The sequence below is a fragment of the Dipodomys ordii genome, unplaced genomic scaffold (assembly GCF_000151885.1).
Source record: "Dipodomys ordii isolate 6190 unplaced genomic scaffold, Dord_2.0 Scaffold204, whole genome shotgun sequence".
Classification (NCBI taxonomy): Eukaryota; Metazoa; Chordata; class Mammalia; order Rodentia; family Heteromyidae; genus Dipodomys; species Dipodomys ordii.
This window is the reverse complement of record NW_012267420.1, coordinates 2,540,005-2,561,254: the sequence shown is the minus strand read 5'-3', so window position 1 is coordinate 2,561,254 and position 21,250 is coordinate 2,540,005. Positions and strand designations below refer to the sequence as shown.

At 34.6% G+C, this 21,250-nt stretch overlaps 1 protein-coding gene across 1 annotated transcript in view; it reads right to left on the bottom strand.

Annotated features, from left to right (window-relative positions):
• Positions 1-21,250, bottom strand: part of Tbc1d32 (TBC1 domain family, member 32) — a 135,629-nt gene that overhangs the window by 46,059 nt on the left and 68,320 nt on the right. Inside the window, exons 22-25 of the mRNA XM_013035123.1 lie at positions 20,739-20,827; positions 5,807-5,929; positions 4,506-4,614; positions 3,628-3,721 (exon numbers count right to left, since the gene is read on the bottom strand). Coding sequence (XP_012890577.1) covers positions 3,628-3,721; positions 4,506-4,614; positions 5,807-5,929; positions 20,739-20,827 — 415 coding nt within the window. The remainder of the gene's footprint in view (positions 1-3,627; positions 3,722-4,505; positions 4,615-5,806; positions 5,930-20,738; positions 20,828-21,250) is intronic.

Sequence of the window (21,250 nt, the reverse complement as noted above, 5' to 3'; positions counted from 1 at the left end):
GGAAAAAAGGGCAACCAGGCACCTCGAGGGAGTGGGTGGTGTTGAGAGAGATGATGAAGAATGATGGAAGGGTGACACTGGTCAAGGTGCGTTTCACTCATAAACTGACAGGTTGAGTTGAAATCTCCTTGTACAACTTTCTAAAATTTAGTTTTTTTAATAAAACTAATTTAGTTTTTTTAATAAAAAAATAAATGAAACAAAATGCTAATAGTCAAGCAGGGGAAATGCATGAGGTGATTCAAGTGTAGTGGACAGAGGGCTGAGAAGGATTTCAAGTTGTTGGAGTGCTCGAGTCCAGGCCTCATTAGCTAACAAGTGGATCTGAAAGAGAATGGAGAAAAAGTAACTGGAATACCAGATAAGACAACTCCTTCATGTACAGTAAAATGAAGGACAGAACTGCTACAGTATTAAGAGGAAGATGAGTTCAATAAAAGGTATTTAAACACGGAAGAATAAAGAGCAAGCTTGCTGGCTTATGGAAAAGATCCAATCAAGATTGCCCCTAAAAATAGATAGATAGACAGACAGACATACATAGATAGATAGATAGATAGATAGATAGATAGATAGATAGATAGATAGATAGATAGAGATAGAGATAGAGATAGATAGATAGATAGATAGATAGATAGATAGATAGATAGATAGATAGATAAACATAAAGGGAATTCAGCTTTTAAAAAAGAAGGAAGTTCTGTCAATTCTAACATGGGCAAACCTAAAAGGGCAGTATGCGAAGTAATATAACCCACACAAATAATGACAAAGCATGATCTTATTATATGTGAAATCTAAACAAATAAACTCTAAAGAACAGAGTGCTGAATAGTGTTTACTGGTGTCTAGAGGAGAAATGTTGGTCAAAAGATACAAATTATCAACTATAACAAGGTAGTCAAGAGACTGATTAGTACAACTTGGTGCCTAAAGGTAATAAAAAATTGTATACTCAAATATAGATAAATTTAAATGTTTTTACCAAGAGTCTATGACTAGTGATGTATACAATAGATATTTATAATGCTTATCATTTAAGGTTTATTTTAGTCAAGCGCAAGTGACTCACATCTGTAATCCTAGCTACTCAGAAGGCTAAGATTGGAGGATCACAGTTCAAAGTCAGCCTAGGCAGAGAAGTCCATGATAGTCTTATCTCCAATTAAACACCAAAAAAGTTGGAAGTGGAACTGTGGCTCAAGTAGTAGAACACTAGTCTTGAGCAAAAAAGCTCAGTACCTAGAGCCCTGAGTTCAAGTTCCAGGACCAGTACAAAATAAAGAACCAACAATAAAAAGTGTTAAAAATCAAGTTCACCCAGGAGATTAGAGGTAAAATATAATGTCCCCAGTCAAAGAGACTATGCTGGGCAGAGTTCAAGAACAACTAGAATAGGATTCAGGGTTTGTGATATTACATGGTTGGTTGTGCTAAGGGGAATAAAGAACAGATAAACAAAAGCAGCATACACACAGGTCTAAGGGCTCTTCATCTACTTCACCAGTAAAATGAGAAGTATGACTACTCTTGAGGAAAGCATGGAAAATGAAAGAAAGATGTAAGGAGAGGTAAGTTTTGAAAACACACATCTAGGAAAATGTCGAAGTAAATGAACCTGGAATAACACCATGTGATGGCCAGTCAGTACTATATGGTCAATTATGTTAGCATGTGCATTTACCTGACAGAAAGCTACAACTACTCTATTTACTAAGTCATGACCTAAGTGAGTAGACTAGTCTGATCACTTAGTCCTAACAAGTAAGGATAGAATTTTTCTTCTTCTCAAAGGAAATAGCTAATAAAATCTTACTTTTTGAGTTTGGTCTGCCTTGTTCAATTTAACAAGGTATTTTGAAGAAACAAACTATGGAAGATAATAGCCATAGATGTCAAATGCCATTGGTTCATGACTGAAATCCCAGCAATATAGGAAGGTAACATCAGAGGATCAGAGTTAGAAGAAAGCCTAGGCAGAAAAGTCTATGAGACTCCATCTTCAAAATAACCAACCAGGAGCCAGACTAGAAGCATGTCTCAAATGGTAAAATGCCAGCCCAGCCAGTAAGCTGAGCAAGTTCAAGGCCATTACTTATAACCCTAGTATCAGAGGAAGAAGAGGTTGGAGAGGAGGAAGAGGTGGAGGAGGAGAAGGGAAAAAAGAAACATATCTTAAGCTAAATGAGTGACTCCATTTGGAAACCTAAACAGAGAATGACATCACGTAAATAGCTTGAAACAAAAATGGTTAAAATAGGAGAGCAAAAGCTTAAGAATCATTTATGTTTATTGAAAGATAAGTCAGTGAGAAAGTAGTCCAAAATGTTACTATCTCAGGACATCTTCTTGGAAAAATGTTCAATATCAACTCCTCAATATCTGAAAATGCAATAGTTCAGGTCAGGTAAAAATGAAAAACAAAACCACAAATTATAAAGAGCACTAAATGAATGCAAATGGCTCTCTTACATAGTTATTCTATTCCAATGTCAGTTTGATGGCATAAGTAAGAACATGTTGTTATAAGAACTTGCTTTTCAAATTAAAAAAGTTTGATCATGTACTCTTATATTTCATCTAAGCATTCTCTAGCCTAAAAATTCCCCATTTTCACAGCTTTCATAATAAACCTCAAACATCCCAATGGGAGTTTCCCTGATCTAAGGGTAGATTAGGCTGCTGTGCTTAGGCTAATTTCCTCCACTGCTACTGTCACGATGCATGTCCCATGCTCCCAACTAGCAGTTCTTCCTTTCTGACACCCTCTGCTCTTTCCTCTGCTCAAAGTGTTGTTCTGTTACCCAGAAAACACAAACTTAAGCTATGTGCCTCCTGTTACACGTATACTATCACTTCCATGCTTATTTCTATCCAGAATGTACACATGGATGCATTTACTATTATTTCCTCATAATTTTAATGTTTCTTAGTTAACATAATACTTGTATACAGTTAAGTAATGCTTACTTACTAAATAGTGTGATAGATTTTATCCAGTAGCAAAACGTGGTTTTTTTGCTTGTGGATTTGTTTGTTTGCTTGTAGTGCCAATCTTGGAGCCTGAACTCAGGGCCTGGGCACTGTTTCTGAAACTACTTGAGCTACAGCCCCACTTCTGGAAAAGCTGTTTATTTTATAGAAAGAAATGTGGCAGCCATAGGACTTAGTTATCTCCTATTACCCTATAATATTATACAATTACCAATGACTTGAGTAGATTCTCTAACAGCTCATGACTTCCACAGTGGTAGACACCATACTTCTCACTGTAATTCAAGACTTAAGAACATAGGATTAATATGTGGCACACAGCAATTATTAAAACCTATTACTCTGTTGAAAATAAAAGCTCCACATATCAAATAAGAAGCCATTAATTCCTTTTTAGAAAACAAATGGCTTTTGCTACTAAACAAATCTACCACAAAAGAAAGAATTATTTAATCTTATAGAAATGACAAGTGAGGAAGGAAAAATTCCAAATTATGAAGAAATAGGCATAAATTTACCCATGTATACAAGCTGAATAGAAATCAATATTAATGTTCCTTAATCTAATCTCTTTTCTTCACACTGTAATACAAATTTTAGCAATAATATGCAACTTGATGGTAAATATTTTACCTTTTTTAATATCGGCATTTCTAGCAACTTCTGACAGATAGCAGCTTGGCAAAGGATATGATGAAAACATTGGCCAAGGGTATGGATCATCTCCCTAAAGAAGCAGCAAGAGAGAAGGATTAGAAGTGTTGTAAAATACTGAATTTAAAAGCTTTCTGAAATACTGTTTGATTTGTCACTCACAAATTTTAGAGATTTTGCCCAAATAACCAAAAGCTATTTGATACTATAATTCACTGTGCCAAAAAGCTAATAATTAAAATAAAATATAACAGAAACTTAAGAAAGCACTGATGATAAGACAGAGAACTTGTTTTTGTAACTAGGATTAATAATGATCACATTATTGAAGTTTTTGTCACTAAAGGAAAAAGGTCTATTTTCAAAAGAAACCTGTATTTTCTTTTTCCCCTCACACTGTCTTCCTTGTGTCATCAATCATTTCTATCTCATCTTTCTCAGATTGACAGTCAAAGCCAGAACGCTTCTAATAAAGACAAAATAAAGCCTATTGGTGGAAGAAGAGATACCTTAGATTACCAAAAATAACAAAAAGTGTAATCATCAAAAAATAACAGTATCACTAAAGAAAAAGACATCAATGACAAAATATCCAGTGAAATGCAAGGGAGAAAGTCACCTGTTCAATAAAACAAGAACTTACTCTGCTACACAAACTAGCACTCATGACCCCTTGCTGGGTAACAGTGCCATTTTACTTTGAAAATATTTACTTGAATCCCAAAGTTTGTTAAGTTACAAAAGTTCAACTCTGTGATGTAGAACTTTGGGAAATGAGGATGTTTGGTGTCATCTGAGTTAGCTGTCTTGCTTCAAAACATTCTGAAGAAATATCCCCTTCTATGGCTAGCACTCACCTTTACCAGCATCCTTGGAGGCAAAATCCGTTCCTGTGGCCCACCAATAAGATTTATTCTTACAAGAACATGATTTCTCTCTACAGATAAGCCATCAATTATGAATTCCCTGAAAGAATATATAGACATAGACACAAAGACGCGCACATATACACATATAAATTCTGTAGCCTTATTAACTGAATATGACTTGATTTTTAAACCATATCACTAGATTGCAAAGAAAAATTATCCCAGAAGTGTTTGGAGAAGTGATTTGTTAATGTATCACTTAAAATGAGAAGAAAAATTTACATTGTATATTATAGTTTTCTTTGCTAAAGAGAAAATAATTGATAAAAATATAATTGACATTAGATCAGTGAGATGAAATATTTACTTAATAGATTACTTCAATGGAATTAATACATGTCCTAATTCTACAGAAATATTGCTGTATTTAGAGACAAGGCTCTATGTTCAGGATCTAGGGTTAAACTCCAATTCAAGTGTTACATATGAACACTCCTTTTCTGAAGCTGTTAGTCCTTCTGTTCCAGATCAAGCCTTGCTATCAACTAATGAAACTCTACAATTCTTCATGACCTGGTTAGGTTTTTTGTTTTTTTGTTGCTTGTTTGGTTTTTGGTTTTTTATTTTTGTGGGTTGTGGGGCTTGAACTCTGGGCCTGGGTGCTGTCCTTCAGCTCTTCAGCTCAAGGCTAGCGCTCTACTACTTGAGCCACAGCGCCACTTCCCATGATCTGGTATGGATGGAGGTATACTATGCCTTTTATAAATTACAGGCATGCAAGAAACACCAGCTACTGAATCTACCATTCAGTAAATGTCAGCCAAATTGAGGTAATGCCGAGTGACTTATCAACAGAAAAAAAAATATATATATATACACCAAAATCTCAATTTGCAAATAATAAAAATTAACAATTAGGAGTTAAATAATTAAGAGAATAGAAAAATAATGTCTCTCCAAGGTACACACAATCAAACCATTTGTGCAATGAGTCATCTCCCACATGCAGTTATGAACTTAAAGGTAATACAACTTCATAAAACTCTAAATGTAGGACTTAAGAAAATCTAAGCAAGACAAAGAAACAAATGATGAATGTAGTATTCTGCAAATCCTCTCGAAAAAACATACCATAATCTTTTTGTGACATTTATGCTTGAATTTCTTTTTATCTGTTATTTAAACTTACTGAGTTTCAGATGGTATGAAAACAAACGCTATAGAAAATTGCCTTCTTAAAGTGTCTGTTAAAACTGTTGTTCTAATCCCCTCCACCTTGATTTATTAACCTGTGGCTCTCTGAGGTCTCTAAAAGATTTTCTTCTTGAGCATGTAGCAATATTTGGGATATTTGGTATTGAGCCTCCAATAGGAGAAGGGTGTCCAAATCACAGCAAACCACACTTAATAACCTACATGAAAGGAAAATAAAAAATATTATAAAATGTCCTAAAATCATAGACATAGTCGTGATAATAATACATAGCTATCCAGCTCTTTCAGTAAAGGATGCAGCAATCTCAGATACATTTCAATCACTTTGAAATGTAATATCCTTCTCAAAACTTGTTCTTGTTTAAATTATTTACCAAAATACAATTGGATAATTTCTAAACCAGAGAATTTTAACTGTATAAAAAAATCTATATGAATACTGAACAGTTTCCTTCAACTGCTAATTTAAAAATTCATCAGAGAACATCAGCACATCCATTAAACTTAAGAACTGCCAGAACTTCCACTTCAACAATTTATTACACTAGGAATAATAGTCATTTTATGATCAATCTAGACTAGTATATTCATTGTATATGTCAATGTCAAAATTTATAATTGTTACATCAAGTTGAGAAAATCTAACTTATTGATAAAAAGGGACCTTATTAAAAAAAAAACAGAATCATATGTGACCTTATAAGAAATCACAATCATGTGTCTTCTAGTGATGAAGAACACTTCCATTGGCTTTTGGTCAAATATTGATTTTGAATCTAATCATTTGTAGGGCTGGGAAGGTGGCTCAGTAGTAGAGCGCTTGCCTTGCATGCATGAGGCCCTGGGTTCGATTCCCCAGCACCACATAAGCAAAAAGAAAAAAAAAGCCAGAAGTGGTGCTGTGGCTCAAGTGGTAGAGCCACTAGCCTTGAGCTGAAGAGCTGAGGGACAGCGCCCAGGCCCAGAGTTCAGGCCCCACGACTGAACCAAAAAAAAAAAAAGACTTGACTGGAATCTAATCATTTGTACATATCACATTAGTTTACAGGAAACAAAGTATACAGAAGGTACTGAAAGAAAAGTAAAATAGAAGCAGCCAAATTCTCCAAAATTTTGAGATTCTTATGTGTTATTATATGTGTTAGATCTTCCAGGGGAAATGACATGAAAAATCAGGTGAAAAGTAAACTTTTATGGATTTAAAAAGAAATACTAAGCACAGCAAGGTGGTGCACAGCTGGAATTCTAGTTCCTTGGGAGGTAGAAGGAAGAAAAGTTTAAGGCCAGCCTGGGAAACTTAAAGAAACATTCTCAAAACATTTTTTTTTACAAGAGGGCTGGGTAAGTAGCTCAGCGGTGCATTGTTCACATAGCATGTGTGAGGCCCTGGGATCAATCTTTAGTTTTCCAAGAAAGAAAAAGCAAAAGGAAGAAAAATACTGAAACAATGAAAGATACTGTTTTGATCTTGATTCAAACACATAAACTGTAAGAGTATATTTATGAATTATATAGAGAAGTGTAGAATAGTTACTAAATGAGATAAAAAAATACTGCTAATGTTATTAGAAGTCATAATGGTATGATAGTAAAGATTGAAATGTGAACTGTTCATGTGTGTGTGTGTGTATTTCAAATAGGAATAGGATAAATTATTAATAGGTGAAACTGGACATGTTAAATTTACTTCAAAGTACTTAAGGAAAATAATAATGGAGGAGGTAATAAGGAATGGCACAAGTGGTAAAATACTGTAATTATAATGATGAGAATCAGGTATAAGGAAAGTTTGTTAAACAACCACCATCTTTCTTATCAAATGTTTATGCTTTTTTAATTTTGTGCAATGGCCTGTTTTAACTACTCAAAAGCAATTACTCATTGGTGGTAATGGAATGGGAGAGAATGAGAGACCATGACACTGTCCAAAAGGAAATGTACCTATTACCTTCTGTATATCACCTCCAAAAAGCACTATTTTTAAAAGCATATATAAATCTATAAAAGAAAGAAATGATACACTTTTGTGTATCAAGAATAACAACCCAGTATCACTCACTCCCCAAAATGTGACTACAAGAACAAATGAATATAATGGAAGCCTAGTCTGAACATTGAGATGTACATGGATATCCTTTTTTCTTGTCCTAGAAATAATCATCTTTCATAGAAATATGAAAATGGCACACCTAACACAATTTTGACCAAAAAAAGGCAGCTAAAGGTAATTCAAATAGTGCAAATACTACTGAAGGTGTAAGAAGGGGGAGAAAGGATATTGTAGCTGTATATGATGTGAAAACAATGGCCAAATTCTCAAAATTAAACTTCTTAGAAATGAAGTAAATTTCTCAAAAAAATAAAGTACATAACTTAAAGTACAAAACAGAATTCTCTGCTTCCAACCATGGAAATAAAATATGCAAGATGCAGATTTCATTTGGCTCAGTATGATTCCAAGAAATAAAAGAAGTGGTGGAACAAGAAGTCACAGAAAAATTAATTATTAATTTTATTAAGTTACAGTTTCTGTATTAACAAAGAGAAAAAATGACTACCTCAGTGGAAAGGCAGGGGGCAAAGATAACCTAAAAGGAAGGAAAACACAAACACACACACACATACACACACAAATTTGGCCCTTAAGGAAAATTCTAGCTCACTATAATCCTTTAAATGTAAGCCTCTTGCAAATAATTGATAGGAAAAAACTTCACATCCCTCCCAAAAGAAATACCACATAACAAATACATCCAAAGGTGCTATTAAAAAATGAAGAGGAGCCGGGCGCCGGTGGCTCATGCCTGTAATCCTAGCTACTCAGGAGGCTGAGATCTGAGGATTGTGGTTCAAAGCCAGCCGGGGTAGGAAAGTCTGTGAGACTCTTATCTCCAATAAACCACTAGAAAACCAGAAGTGGCGCTGCAGCTCAAGCAGTAGAGCACTTGCCTTGAGCTGAAGAACTGAGGGACAGCGCCCAAGCCCAGAGTTCAAGCCCCACGACCGACCCAAAAAAAAAAAAGTGAAGAGGAAAAGAATGGGCTGACCACATGGAAGAAACACACCTAAATATATTAGGCAATAGTTTAATCAAAACTAAGAGTCGTACAAATCTCAAAATAACCCCCATTAATAACTTAAAGGATATTTTTAAGAATTAAGCTAATGTGTTTTTGTATTTAATCTAATAGCATCCCTGTTAGGTGTTATTCATGTTCTTAATTTGGGAAAGGGGTAACAGTTAATCTAATAATAAGGGAAAGAGGTAGAGTTGCTTTAATATTGCACACCATGAATGATGGGCACAGGAGGTAAAGGATCTTGTCTTTCATGACATTTGCAAGATGGCTCCAAAGTCTTGCTCTTAACCACACTGCAAGATAATAGAAAGTGCACTATAGAACATGTTATAATACTAAAAATTAAATCCATAGCAGATATATAGTTCCTCTACAGAGAAAACTATAAAGTTTAATGACAGTCATTTAAGAATACTTAATGAAAAGAAGATATATACTATGTTCACAGATTGGGAAAACTCAATATTATAAAGATGTCAATTCACCTGATATTGATCAGCACATTCAATACAAGAATCATTAAAGCTTCAGTGGTTGGTTTGTGTGACAAACTGATTCTAAAATTTATATGGATTGAAAATGTCTGAATATAGCTCAAGATATTTTTGGAGAAGAATAAAGTGGGCAGAATTTCTCCACCAGTGATCATAACATGAAACTGTAGCAAAACAAAGAGGTAGTTGTACGAATTAAGTTGAACAGAACAGGAAGTTCAGCAAATCCTTTGCATGTCAAACCATGTGTTTTATAATACACTACATAATTACATGTGTACTATACAGGAAATATGTAACTAATGATCTCCATGTAGGAAGAATTGTTTACAACAGCAAAAACTGGGTAAGAAACACATATCCACTTAACAGCATAATATATAAACAAAACATGGCATATTAATGTAGTGGAAGATTAGACTTTAATTAAAGTGCACTATAATACATGTATCATCAATTAATCTTAAAAACAATGCTACATAAAAAGGTCATACAGAACAGGATATATAGCAAATACTGCCACTAATGGAAGGCTTAGATATAAAAGTAAAATACACCATTAAGGAATATATGAATGGGTAGTAAAAAAATATAAATAAACCAAAGAAGTAAATACTATTTTAAAAGTCAGAATACTGCTGACATAACAGTGCATCCTTTCAATCCCAACATGAGGAAGGCTGAAGTAGGAAGACTGAGCATTCTGGGACAGCATGGGTACATTGTTAGACCATGTCAAAAATAAATAAATAAACAAACCAAGGGATTAAAAAACAGAACACCATTAGAGAAAGAGAGTGAGTCAACCCAAATAAAAGCCCATAGTGTTTGTAAATTCTATTTTTATTTGACTAGAATATGGATATTAATTTTATCATAATTTGTTTACCTTTTATGCAACAATTATTATGTCTTAATATTTCACTAAAACTTAACTGTTACAAGGGTACATTACAGGGGAAAATATATCATTTTATCTACAAAAGGTATAAATATACATGCGAGGAAGCAGAAATATGTTCTGGTGGAGGAAAATGGGAGGACACATGAAAGGAGGAAGGAAGGACGGGCAAATGCAATCATTCTATTCACTGTACGTTATGTAAAAACTGCACTAGGTAATCTGAGGGGAGGATGGGAAGGGAAAAATAGGGGAGAATGATAGGAACAGTGGTATTGATCAAGACACACTGTGGTTATGACCTGACTTAGGAAGTTGAAACCTCTTTGTACAACTACTTAATAATCAAAAAATAATTTAAAATAAAATAAAATAAATATGCATGCAACAAATGAATGAATTTTGAATGCTAATCAATGAATGTAAACACTAATGATTATGCATAAAGGATTCTTGTAAGACTTGATACCGACTAATGTCATTTGCTACTTAATAATGCAATGTTCTAATAATCAGAGCTTAATGGATCAGTAATTATATCAGCATATTTGTATAAACCAGCCACTGGACTAAGCAAAGGAAACAGTACTTCAGTAATAGAAATTTAATTTTGCCAAATCATAATATTAAATCTATATTTTCAAAGCAAATAAAAGTGTACAAATTATTTTAGTATTTTATATATCCAGATATGTATATATATCCATATACACATATATGGATATCCATATATATCCAGATATTTCATACTCTAGAAAAAAGACCAGAAAATATGTCTTAAAACTCACATATTATATTTATTAACAATGAATCATCATTTTTGTTGGTTATAATCTCAATTTCCCAAAGTTATAAAAATAAAAGGAAATGCTATTTCACATATAAATCACTCAGGTTACCTGAAGAAGTATTCAAATGTCCCAATGAAATCTCTATGTACTATTTAATATATAGCAAAAAAAATTATCCTAAAGAAATTACGCACATTAATTCCAAATCTATTGGTCAATTAGATAACAGGGATTTTTTTTTTGGGGGGGGAGGGTTGGTTGGTTGTGAGGCCTGAACTCTAGGCCTGGGCGATGTCCCTCAGCTCTCCAGCTCAAAGCTAGCGCTCTACCACTTGAGCCACAGCGCCACTTCTGGCTTTATCTGCTTATGTGGTACTGAGGAATCAAATCCAGAGCCTCATGCATGCAAGGTAAGCACCCTACCACTGAGCCACCTTCCCAGCCCTGGATAAAAGTTTTAAGGGAATGTTTTCTGATTTTTTTTAGTAAGAAGATAACTTTAAATAAGTTTATATAAAGATATAAGCAATAAGTAAGACATATATTTCATCAGATTGTATACATGCATGCATGTATCTAAGGGTTTAGATACCTACCTCACACACAACAGCTATTATATGGTAAAGGTAAGAAGAGGCAAAGGGAAATAAAGTCAGGTGTCTATAGGATCCCCTGTAGCACCTTCTGCCATGTAGAGTCTTGTATATCTTGTAGAGTCAAAATATCTTGTAGAGTCAAATATCAAATATCTTGTAGAGTCAAAAAGTATACTAAATACCCATATTTCCAACCTCTTTCTATTAAGTAAATAGTTCTATGGTAATCAATTTCTTTTGCTTCCATATCAATTTTCTCCATTTAATACAGGGTATTGATTTTGCAATTTAGACTAAACATTAAAGTATATGGCAATCTGATTGTAAATGAACTAACAAGGAATAATAATCACTACCTGATGAGAAAAGGGTAATGACATTTTTATTTCTGAGTGGAGAAATACACGGTGTTAGGTAAAAGAAAGTTATTACTATTACTATAGTCTGGAACTTCAATTCTATGAGGTTTAAATGACTCAGAATATTTAAAGTACTTAAAAAAGAAAAGAATAAGTACTAGGGTGTGTGTAACAATGTTCAACATGAAATGTACTCATTACCTTACTTATGTAACTATAACCTCTCTGTACATCACCTTTATAATAAAATTAAATTAATTTTTTAAAAATTGTTTTGAGTGGAAGGTATTATTAGGAAAGATATAATATAGGAAGGGTAGCAGAAGAGAAGCTTCCTCTGTCTGACCATGAATAGGAAGAATAAGGGAAACAAAGGACAGCTTGGATTGTGCAGGGAGAAACAGAACAAGAACTGAAAATAGGAAAAGAGGTGATAAGGAAGATGGAAACCCCAGAGAAACAGAAACACAACAGAGAAAAGCAGCCAACAGCCGGTGGCTCCAACCACTTTCCACAAGTTTAAATCAAGCACAGGTGTTTCTTGTGACAGTGACTACTTCTTCAAGATAGGCTAGCCCTGGAGAACAAAGACACTTTGTTATTTTTCATAACTCAATTTTGATAGCCGGGTACCACCTTGAGAGGGAGTTTATTGTTTGGAAATGAGCTGCTCCGGGGACTTGAAACAGGGTCTGAGCAGACAGTAGTCACAACAGGAGTCCCAGAGGAAGAAAAGGGCTGATGTGAAGCTGCTGAGAAGTGTAAATGGTCGGGAGCTTAGACAGTGCACGCATGGTAGCCAGTAGTCCCACTCTCTCTGGCAATGAACAAGTCTCACTGACACAATCACTGCAGAAACAGCTTCAAGCTGGCAGAAGTGCTTAGTGGCTTCCCAGTTGCACGGGGTTATCATGTGGATTGAAGAGCTCTAAGCCTAGGCCCCCAGGATCATTTAATTTCACCAGCTAACTCTTCCCATGGGGTAGCTAATGTCTAAACAGGGTCTGAATGCACTGAAAACTGTAGGCAGAAGGCCCAGACCTCTCAGTTCTTATCCTACCAGTGAAGAACTTAATGCATAATTTGTTACCTCACTCACAAAGACAGTCTTAAAATGAAAAAAGATATTCCAAGTAAATGGAACCCAAAAGCAACCAGGAATAGGCATAATTATATCTAACTATATTGATGAAAGCTTCAGCCAAAATTATCCAAGAGACCAGAAGGACACTTTATATTGAAAAAGGGAACAACCCATCAAGGCGATATAAAAATTGTAAATATATACTCACTACACGTCCATGGACCTAATTTTATAAAAAGAAACACTAATGGAAGTAAAAGCACAGAAAATCTCCCAAAAGTGATAGTGGTTAACTTCCACCAAAAGATAGGCCATCTAGGCATAAAAACAAGAAGTATAGATCAAATGGACTTCACAGCTATTTATAGAACATTCTTCAGATCAGTCACAAAACATACAATGATGCTAGCATCTCAAAGAATTTCCCCCAAAATAGTTCATATTTTGGCACATAGAGTAAATCATAACAAATACAATAAAAATGAATGTTCATATTTTATCAGACCACAAAGGAAAAAATAGAGGTAAATAGCAAAAGAAATTCTAGGAAATGTGCAAACACACATACTACTGAATTTTTGATCAGTATTCTTTTGGTCAGTGAGTCATTAAAGAACTAAGGTGTCAATTAAAAAAAAAACAAAATCAAGTAAATGTGGAACACAGCAAAAGCTGTGCTGTGAAGAAAGCATATAGATATAAATGCAGACATTTAAAAATCAGACATCTCTGTTGGGAGCCAACAGTAAAGTTTAAAGGTCATCTTGACCCTGGTGATCACTTGAAGGCACATACAAGGAACTAGCTTACTTATAAACACCAGGTGCCCGGGATTGCTTTGTTATGTCTGCAGAGTTTTACTTTCTACCAGTTGAACTTGTCCTGTTTTTACTGCACTCTGTTTTTACTGAAATTTTCCTTGTTTTTCTGGACTATTGTAATCTTATGTTACCTCTTGACTTATAATAGTATATATCAGGGAAAGTTAAAAATAAAAGGTGCTGCAGTCTTGAGCTGCAGACCTCCCGACCCCATCCTTATGTCTTTATTTTTCCGAATCCTCGCCCCCTAATTCAGGATTCCCTTTCGTTGCCGGCAGGCTCCGGCATATCTCAAAAAATAATTATGTATCAAAAACTCTTAGAAGAAAAATAAGAATAAGTCAAACCCCAAATCCACAGGTGGAAAGAAGTATAATAAAGATCAGGTCAAAATTAATAAAAATAGACAGAGGATCTTACTTAAATGAAAACCTAGTCCTTCCAAATAAAAGCCTTCCTCTGATCAGCACACAAAAATTAGCAAAATTGTAAAGACCAATTCCCTACCTGCCTTGTGAACACAACAAAAAAATGAGACATCAAGCCAAGCGCCAGAGGCTCACTCCGGTAATTCTAGCTACTCAGGAGGCTGATATCTGAGGATCACGGTTCAAAGCTAGCCTGGGCAGAAAAGTTCATGACTCTTATCTCCAATAAACTACTTAAAGAGAAAGCCAGAAGTGGTACTGTGGCTCAAGTGGTAGAGTGTTAACCTTGAGCCAGAGAAGCTTTCAGACAGTGCCAAGGCCCAGAGTTCAAGCCCAGGACTGCAAAAAACAGCAACAAAAACAACAGGACCACAATTATACGAACACGAGCCACACATACACAATACTACAGCTCCAAGTCCAGAGCTTGAAGTTTTCAATGACCTGTAATAACATATGTAGAAGATAGAAAACAGAATCAGTTTTACAACATGAGCATTAGTGAGCAGCATAGTGAGCAACCTATTCACTCCTTCTAAATAACAATTAAGATCAAATTTCGGAAACCCTGTGGACCCTAAAGCCAGAGGTTAGTTTGAGCTTTTTACATACCAGAAAGTAGAGTTTTGTCAACATAGTTGTTGTTGTTAATATTGTTTTGTGAAAATACTGGGGTATTTACTCAGTGCCTCACAGTCTTGAGCTCTATGACTTGGGACACATCTCTGCTTCCAGCTTTTTGCTGGCTAACTAGAGCTAAGAGCCTCATGGAGTTGTCTGCCCTGATGGCTTCAAATCTCAGCCTCCTAAGTAGCTAAGAATACAGCCATGATCCACCAGTGCCAGGTTTGTTAGTTTGTTTTAATCAATAAATAATACTCAATAAAGCATGATGCTATTTGGAGACAGATACCTAAAGTCCTCTTTGTGTTTCAAATTCCTTACTCTGGGTGCAATCAGATCCAGATATATATACATATTCATTTTCTTTATTTATTTTTAGTAGACTGTTAATCTCATCTTTTATCCATTCCCTTTGCAATAATCATAATCAGATTTAAGTCTAGTTAGAAATGGGTTCTGGGCATATGTAATTTGGTGATTTACTTATGTAGAACATTAACACTCAAATATGTTTATCATTTGTTTAAAAAATTAGTTCTAATATGAATTAATTTATAAAATAAATATGAATAGTTTTCCTCTTAAAGTCATCTTAAACTTCAGACTTTTACAAAAAAGCTAATTATGCATTATATTCTTCACTCTATTAAAATTATCATTGATACATAACTGAAAAATAATATTAAATAGAAAGTGACTAATTTAAAAACTATTCTGTAACTATGGATTTCTGAATTTTGTTTTGAAGAAAATTAATGATAAATTGATCCCATTAAGTTTTAAATGATGCAAAGAAATAATAGGTTTTAGAAATATATCAACATTTTAACTATATTAAATTTGAATGTATATTTAATTAAGAATTATTATATAAGATGAAAGTTGTTCAAAATAAGCAATTCTGTATTCTGAAACTGAAACTTAATTTGTAGTTCGATATAATGAACTATTAATAGTGAATAACTTCTTAATTATTTCCCTATAAGCCATACAATTTTTATGTTTGAACAAAATGTCTAATGCAACATTCTTCTAAACCCAAATTCTTAATAACCTTTACACAGGTAAGTCTTGGGAAGGACCAAAATTTTCTGGACAATTATTTTAACATAGATACAAAAAAATAAATATTAGCCAAAGAACCAACAATGCTTGACAAAGTAGTTGCAAGAAAACAAAGGTCTCTGGGAAGCTGACAGTTTAGTAAGAGGAGATAAATGGATTAAATATTTATTTTATGGGAATCAGGATAAAGAGAAGGGACACACAGGATATGAACAAGCTACAGGGAGTTAATGGAGCAGACTTGGCCTTGAAGGATGGCAGGATTTGTCTATGTAGAAAAAGTGATGGCAATATTAAGGACTGAAAAACAGTTATAGAGGCAATAAAAAAAAAAGGCTGTGCTGGAGGATGATAGGGAAGTGACTTCCTCAGAGCATTAGTTCAGGCTGAGGGAGGGTGGGAAATAATGAACACAGTCAAGACAGGGATCTATTAATTTAAAAGAAAAAACCACAAAGGTATCTAGAACTGCCAGTAAATCAACATGTGAAGGGGGCAGGTGAGGCTTTCTACCAGTGTGTTTCTTTCCTGCATTACATACTCGTATTTGTACTGATCCCTCACTAGGCAATGAAGAGAATGATTGCCCACTCATTACCGCTGTCACCCCTCAGCTAGCGCAAAGCACCGCCAGAAGTGCTCAACATCATTAGCTAAAAGATAGGGAGAGTCAATGTAAAGATGACAAATATTATTCTGTTGCCATATATTAAAGCTACTGCATATATTATATCCCAACTCTGAAAAGTCACTATTAGCATAATCTCCTTCCTGGCTAGAAAGGAAACACATGAAGGCAAGTTAGGAAATAGGGAAAGGTGGGTACTATGGATTTGGATCACTTGAGTGTGTCTACCAAGGGTTCAGGATCTGGAAGTTTGGTCTGCAGGGAGCTGGTGTTGAGGTGAGGGTGTAGAATCTTCTAAGGTGATTAAGTCTAGCATGGGAATGCACTGGGGCTGTCCACCCTCAGAAGAAGTTGATGCAGTTCCCTGTAGGATCTTCTCAACCTACAAGACCCAACAAGTCAGTTTTCCCATACCCTGCTTTTTACCAAAAAAAGTAAGCCTGGCCTGAGTCTCTTCCCTTTCCTGTCTTACATTTCTCTTTCCCTTCTGCGCATGGCATAGTCCCTTTTCATTTCCCCACCATACGATGACACAGCTTAGAGACTATTTCAAGGCCACCAGCACTATGCTGTTGGGATCTGCCAACCACTAAAAATCATGAATCAAATAAACTTATAATTATCCAGCCCTGAGTATTTTGTTATAGCACCATAAAACACTCTAAGATAAACAGGGACAATAGGAGGCCAATGAAAGCAGTAATACCTTAACTTTTCATAATAGAGAGTCAATCATACTGTCTAAACAGTGAAACAGAACGCTCAGAACTCTTAAAGTGTTTTCCACAATCTTTTTTTAATTAGCCTTAGAGGAATTTCTGGGAAAATAATGTCTCCTGAAGTGAAAAAAGCAGTTACTTGAAATTCAGCAATTCCTTCAGATCACTAGGGTTTCTTTTCCTCTGCTATGGAATTCAGTTAGAATTCAAAGTGACAACTACATTATAATTCCATTTTTATAAGTGTACTAATTTCTAGGAATCCATCCTTCTGTTTATGTTTATATAAAAAAGAGCTATGCTGATTTTGTTCAATGTTAATAATGATAATCTTAGGAATTAGGAAGAATTTCACTTAATTTACTGTATTTAAATTCCTACATTGGCTAATTTCCTTTTTTTTCTTTTTTCTTTTTTTTTTTTTGGTCCAGTCGTGGGGCCTGAACTCTGGGCCTGGGCACTATCCCTCAGCTCTTCAGCTCAAGGCTAGTGCTCTACCACTTGAGCCACAACGCCACTTCTGGCTTTTTTCTTTTTGCTTATGTGGTACTGAGGAATCGAACTCAGGGCCTCATGCATGCAAGGCAAGCACTCTACCACTGAGCCACCTTCCCAGCCAGGCTAATTTCTTTATAATAAAGATAAATTACTATTTGAAAAAAAAAAAAAACAAAGAAAAGGTTTAGATGACTTGGGAATTAAGCAACTGCGGGGAAAAATGGCCAATTAATGAGAAAGAAACAAAAAATATATTTTGTTTTTGTGGGGGAGATCCAAGTGCTGGATTTTAAACATGATAAGTTTTTGATGTCTGAGATATATGTAAATTCAGATCTCAAAAGGCCAAAGGTAAAAAGGACTAGAAGCAAAATATTCAGAAATAAAAAGTGGGCCTGAGCTTAGGTCCAAGTCTCAGTATTCCAAAATTCAGAGGTTCTCTAGAGAATAAGGAGAAATTGCTTTCTTAGGTATGGTGGGTGGTATCGCTGAAGCAAAGAGAAGTCAATTTTTTATGCAGAAATAAACAATGCACTATATCAACTGCTACTATGGATTATAGTAAGATGAGAATAAAAAAAGAAGGATGCATTAGAGTCATTAACATACCAGTTTAAAAGTGTCATTCAGATGACCTGAATGAACAATTCATAATTACAAAGGCTTATCAAATCAAGTCAATTCAAAGAGAGCCAAGAAGAAACAAAGAGAGCAGGAGGACAATTTATATAGACATGATTCTTATGCTGAGAGGCGGAACAATGGAACAACAGTGCAGAGACGTGAGAATGGGAGATGAAGGGTAGTTTCTTTGTATGGGTGCTCTGTTCTGTTTCATTTTAAGGTGGGGAAGATGAAGAAACGTCTTTGCACTGACAGGAATGATCCTTCATAAAAGGAGAGGATGGTAGAAGAAAAATGGGGTTAGGGGACTAATCAAAGAATCCATTTTCTTGAATATTAGTCAATCACAACACAAGACTGATAGGGATAATTTAGCAAATAAATATTCAGAATTTTAAACAGAAAGTGATGGTGGAAAGTAAAAAATCTGTATTTTTTAATGTCTCACATTAGTCTCTTCTAAATGTTGCAGTGTACAAGTTATATCAACAACAATAACAAAAATCATAAAGCATGTAGATAAAAACAAATACACAAAGTACTGCTTGCTAATACTATTACTGCTATTATTTTATATGTGTTCTGTGTGCTAGGTATTGTTTTAAGCTCTTTGAATTAGTTATATGTAATTCCATAAGAAGTACAATTACAAGAGAAAAATAATTTAAGTATCTTCCATTTTAGAGATGAGTGGCTATGACATCCCCTCAGACAACTAGTAACCATCAGACAATTTAATCTAAGGTAGGCTAGTGCTAAACATATGTGCATCATTATAGAGATCAACAAAGGGATGATGTGAAGTTCCCTAAGGCAAGACAGATGAGTCCATCTTGATATCATGAGCAAGCACACACGAGGAAAACTAATAATCCCCAGGAGCTCTCATATTTTTATTGCTATTATATAGAACAATAAATCTATTATTGTCTTCTTCCAAAAGAGCACTAGAGAAAAACATTACAAAAGAGGAAAAAACATTAAAAGAAATTCACTCACGATAAATAAGAACAATCACAATCAGCTACACTCTGGGACTACAGAACTTAGAAACAAACTTTCTATGCCAAAGAGAACTTTACGGAATGGGGCTCTCCCTCACCCCCCTGCCATATACTACCTACTATATCGTGTTATATGATGTACTTGGCACTATAAAGTCAAAGTTAAAATTTAACGTGAAAACACTTCTTGAAATAAAGAGCACACCATCCAAAGTGTTGTAATAGCTGCAGCTAGTTTTTACATTCATTGAACTAGAAGATTCAAAACAAAAGTACAGCTACTAATGAACAGTAAAAAAAAAAAAAAAAAAAGATTATATACAATAAGATATAAGCCAGGCGCCAGTGGTTCATTCCTGTAATCCTAGCTACTCAGGAGGCTGAGATCTGGGGATCGTGGTTCAAAGCCAGTCCAGGCAAGAAAATCCATGAGACTCTTATCTCCAATTAACCACCAGAAAACTGGAAGTGGCACGGTGGCTCAAGCACTGAAGAGCCCAAGGACGGCACCCAACCCAGAGTTCAAGATCCATGACCCACAAGAAAAAAAAAAAAAGATATAGACCTATATGTTACTATTAGAAAATTCTAATCTTAGAAAAGTAATTGCTTTATTTCTTAGTAATACATCATTACTGACCCTCAGTCCTGAAAAAAAAAAAAACATGAATCTATGAAAATGGAAAATGTCCTCAATTCAGCTGCTTTTAAAAGTAGTAAGTAGTAGGATGGAAAGCCAGTTATTTATCTCCATTTGACCAAAAGATTCAGAATTCTCTAACTCTCTGCAGACCTACAAACTCTGCTTTATTTCCTATTTGAACATGCTAAATAAACTTATGAACTCAATCAAAAAGATTTAAACCTCAGGAAAAGGAAAATTGAAGAGTAGTGATCAATACCAAGGAGGAAAAATTTGGGCCTCGAAATAAATCATCCATGTCTAAGCCTCTTCCAAAGCTTTATTATGGGAAGAGGCTAATCAATTACCAACACAAGGAAACCCCAGGTGATTTCTAAGTAAACTTAGAGAAATAATCCCTAACATACCTCTATTAAATCAAACAGCAGAAGATACCAGTAAGACAGAACCTGAATTCAGAATCTAAATTAGGTATATCATAACCTAATTTCTGTATTTTGCTTTGTCTATAATGTTATAGACAACATATTTTAAAATATGCATTTAAGGAACAGTTTAAGCACTTTTAAAAAGTAAATAGAATAAATGCTTATTTTTATGCCACACATAAAATATAATTTAAACTAAAATAAAATTTAATCCCTTACCTTAGACCAAAGATGTGTGATTGCTCATAGTTGAATAAAGAACGAATCTTAGCTTCAGAATTCAAAATGATAAGCCTGTCAATTATATCCTGAAAAATAAAGACATTCTCTTGACTGAAACTATTCAAAGAACATTAAATGAGCAAACATACATTTAGATCTTTGGTGATCTGATTTAGCTTTACATTGGAATTACTTGGAAACTATATGAAAATAAAATAACAAATCAATGCAGATGCCTGAGTTTTATGCCCTGATCTTCTCAATTAACTGCTTTGGGTAGGGCCCAAGCATCAGAATTTGTAAAATTTGAATCAAATGCTCAAGAATCATGTAAAGAACCAGGAATTTATACCACTTTTTAGAACTAGTAAACAGATCATATAGTTGAATAAAGATAAAACTACCAAAAAAAACCCCAGTAAATTACTTTGAGAAAAAATATGAAATGTACAAAGGTGAAGCACTAACGATGGGTCTGAAAGCTTTTTTTTTTTTTTTTTTGGTCATGG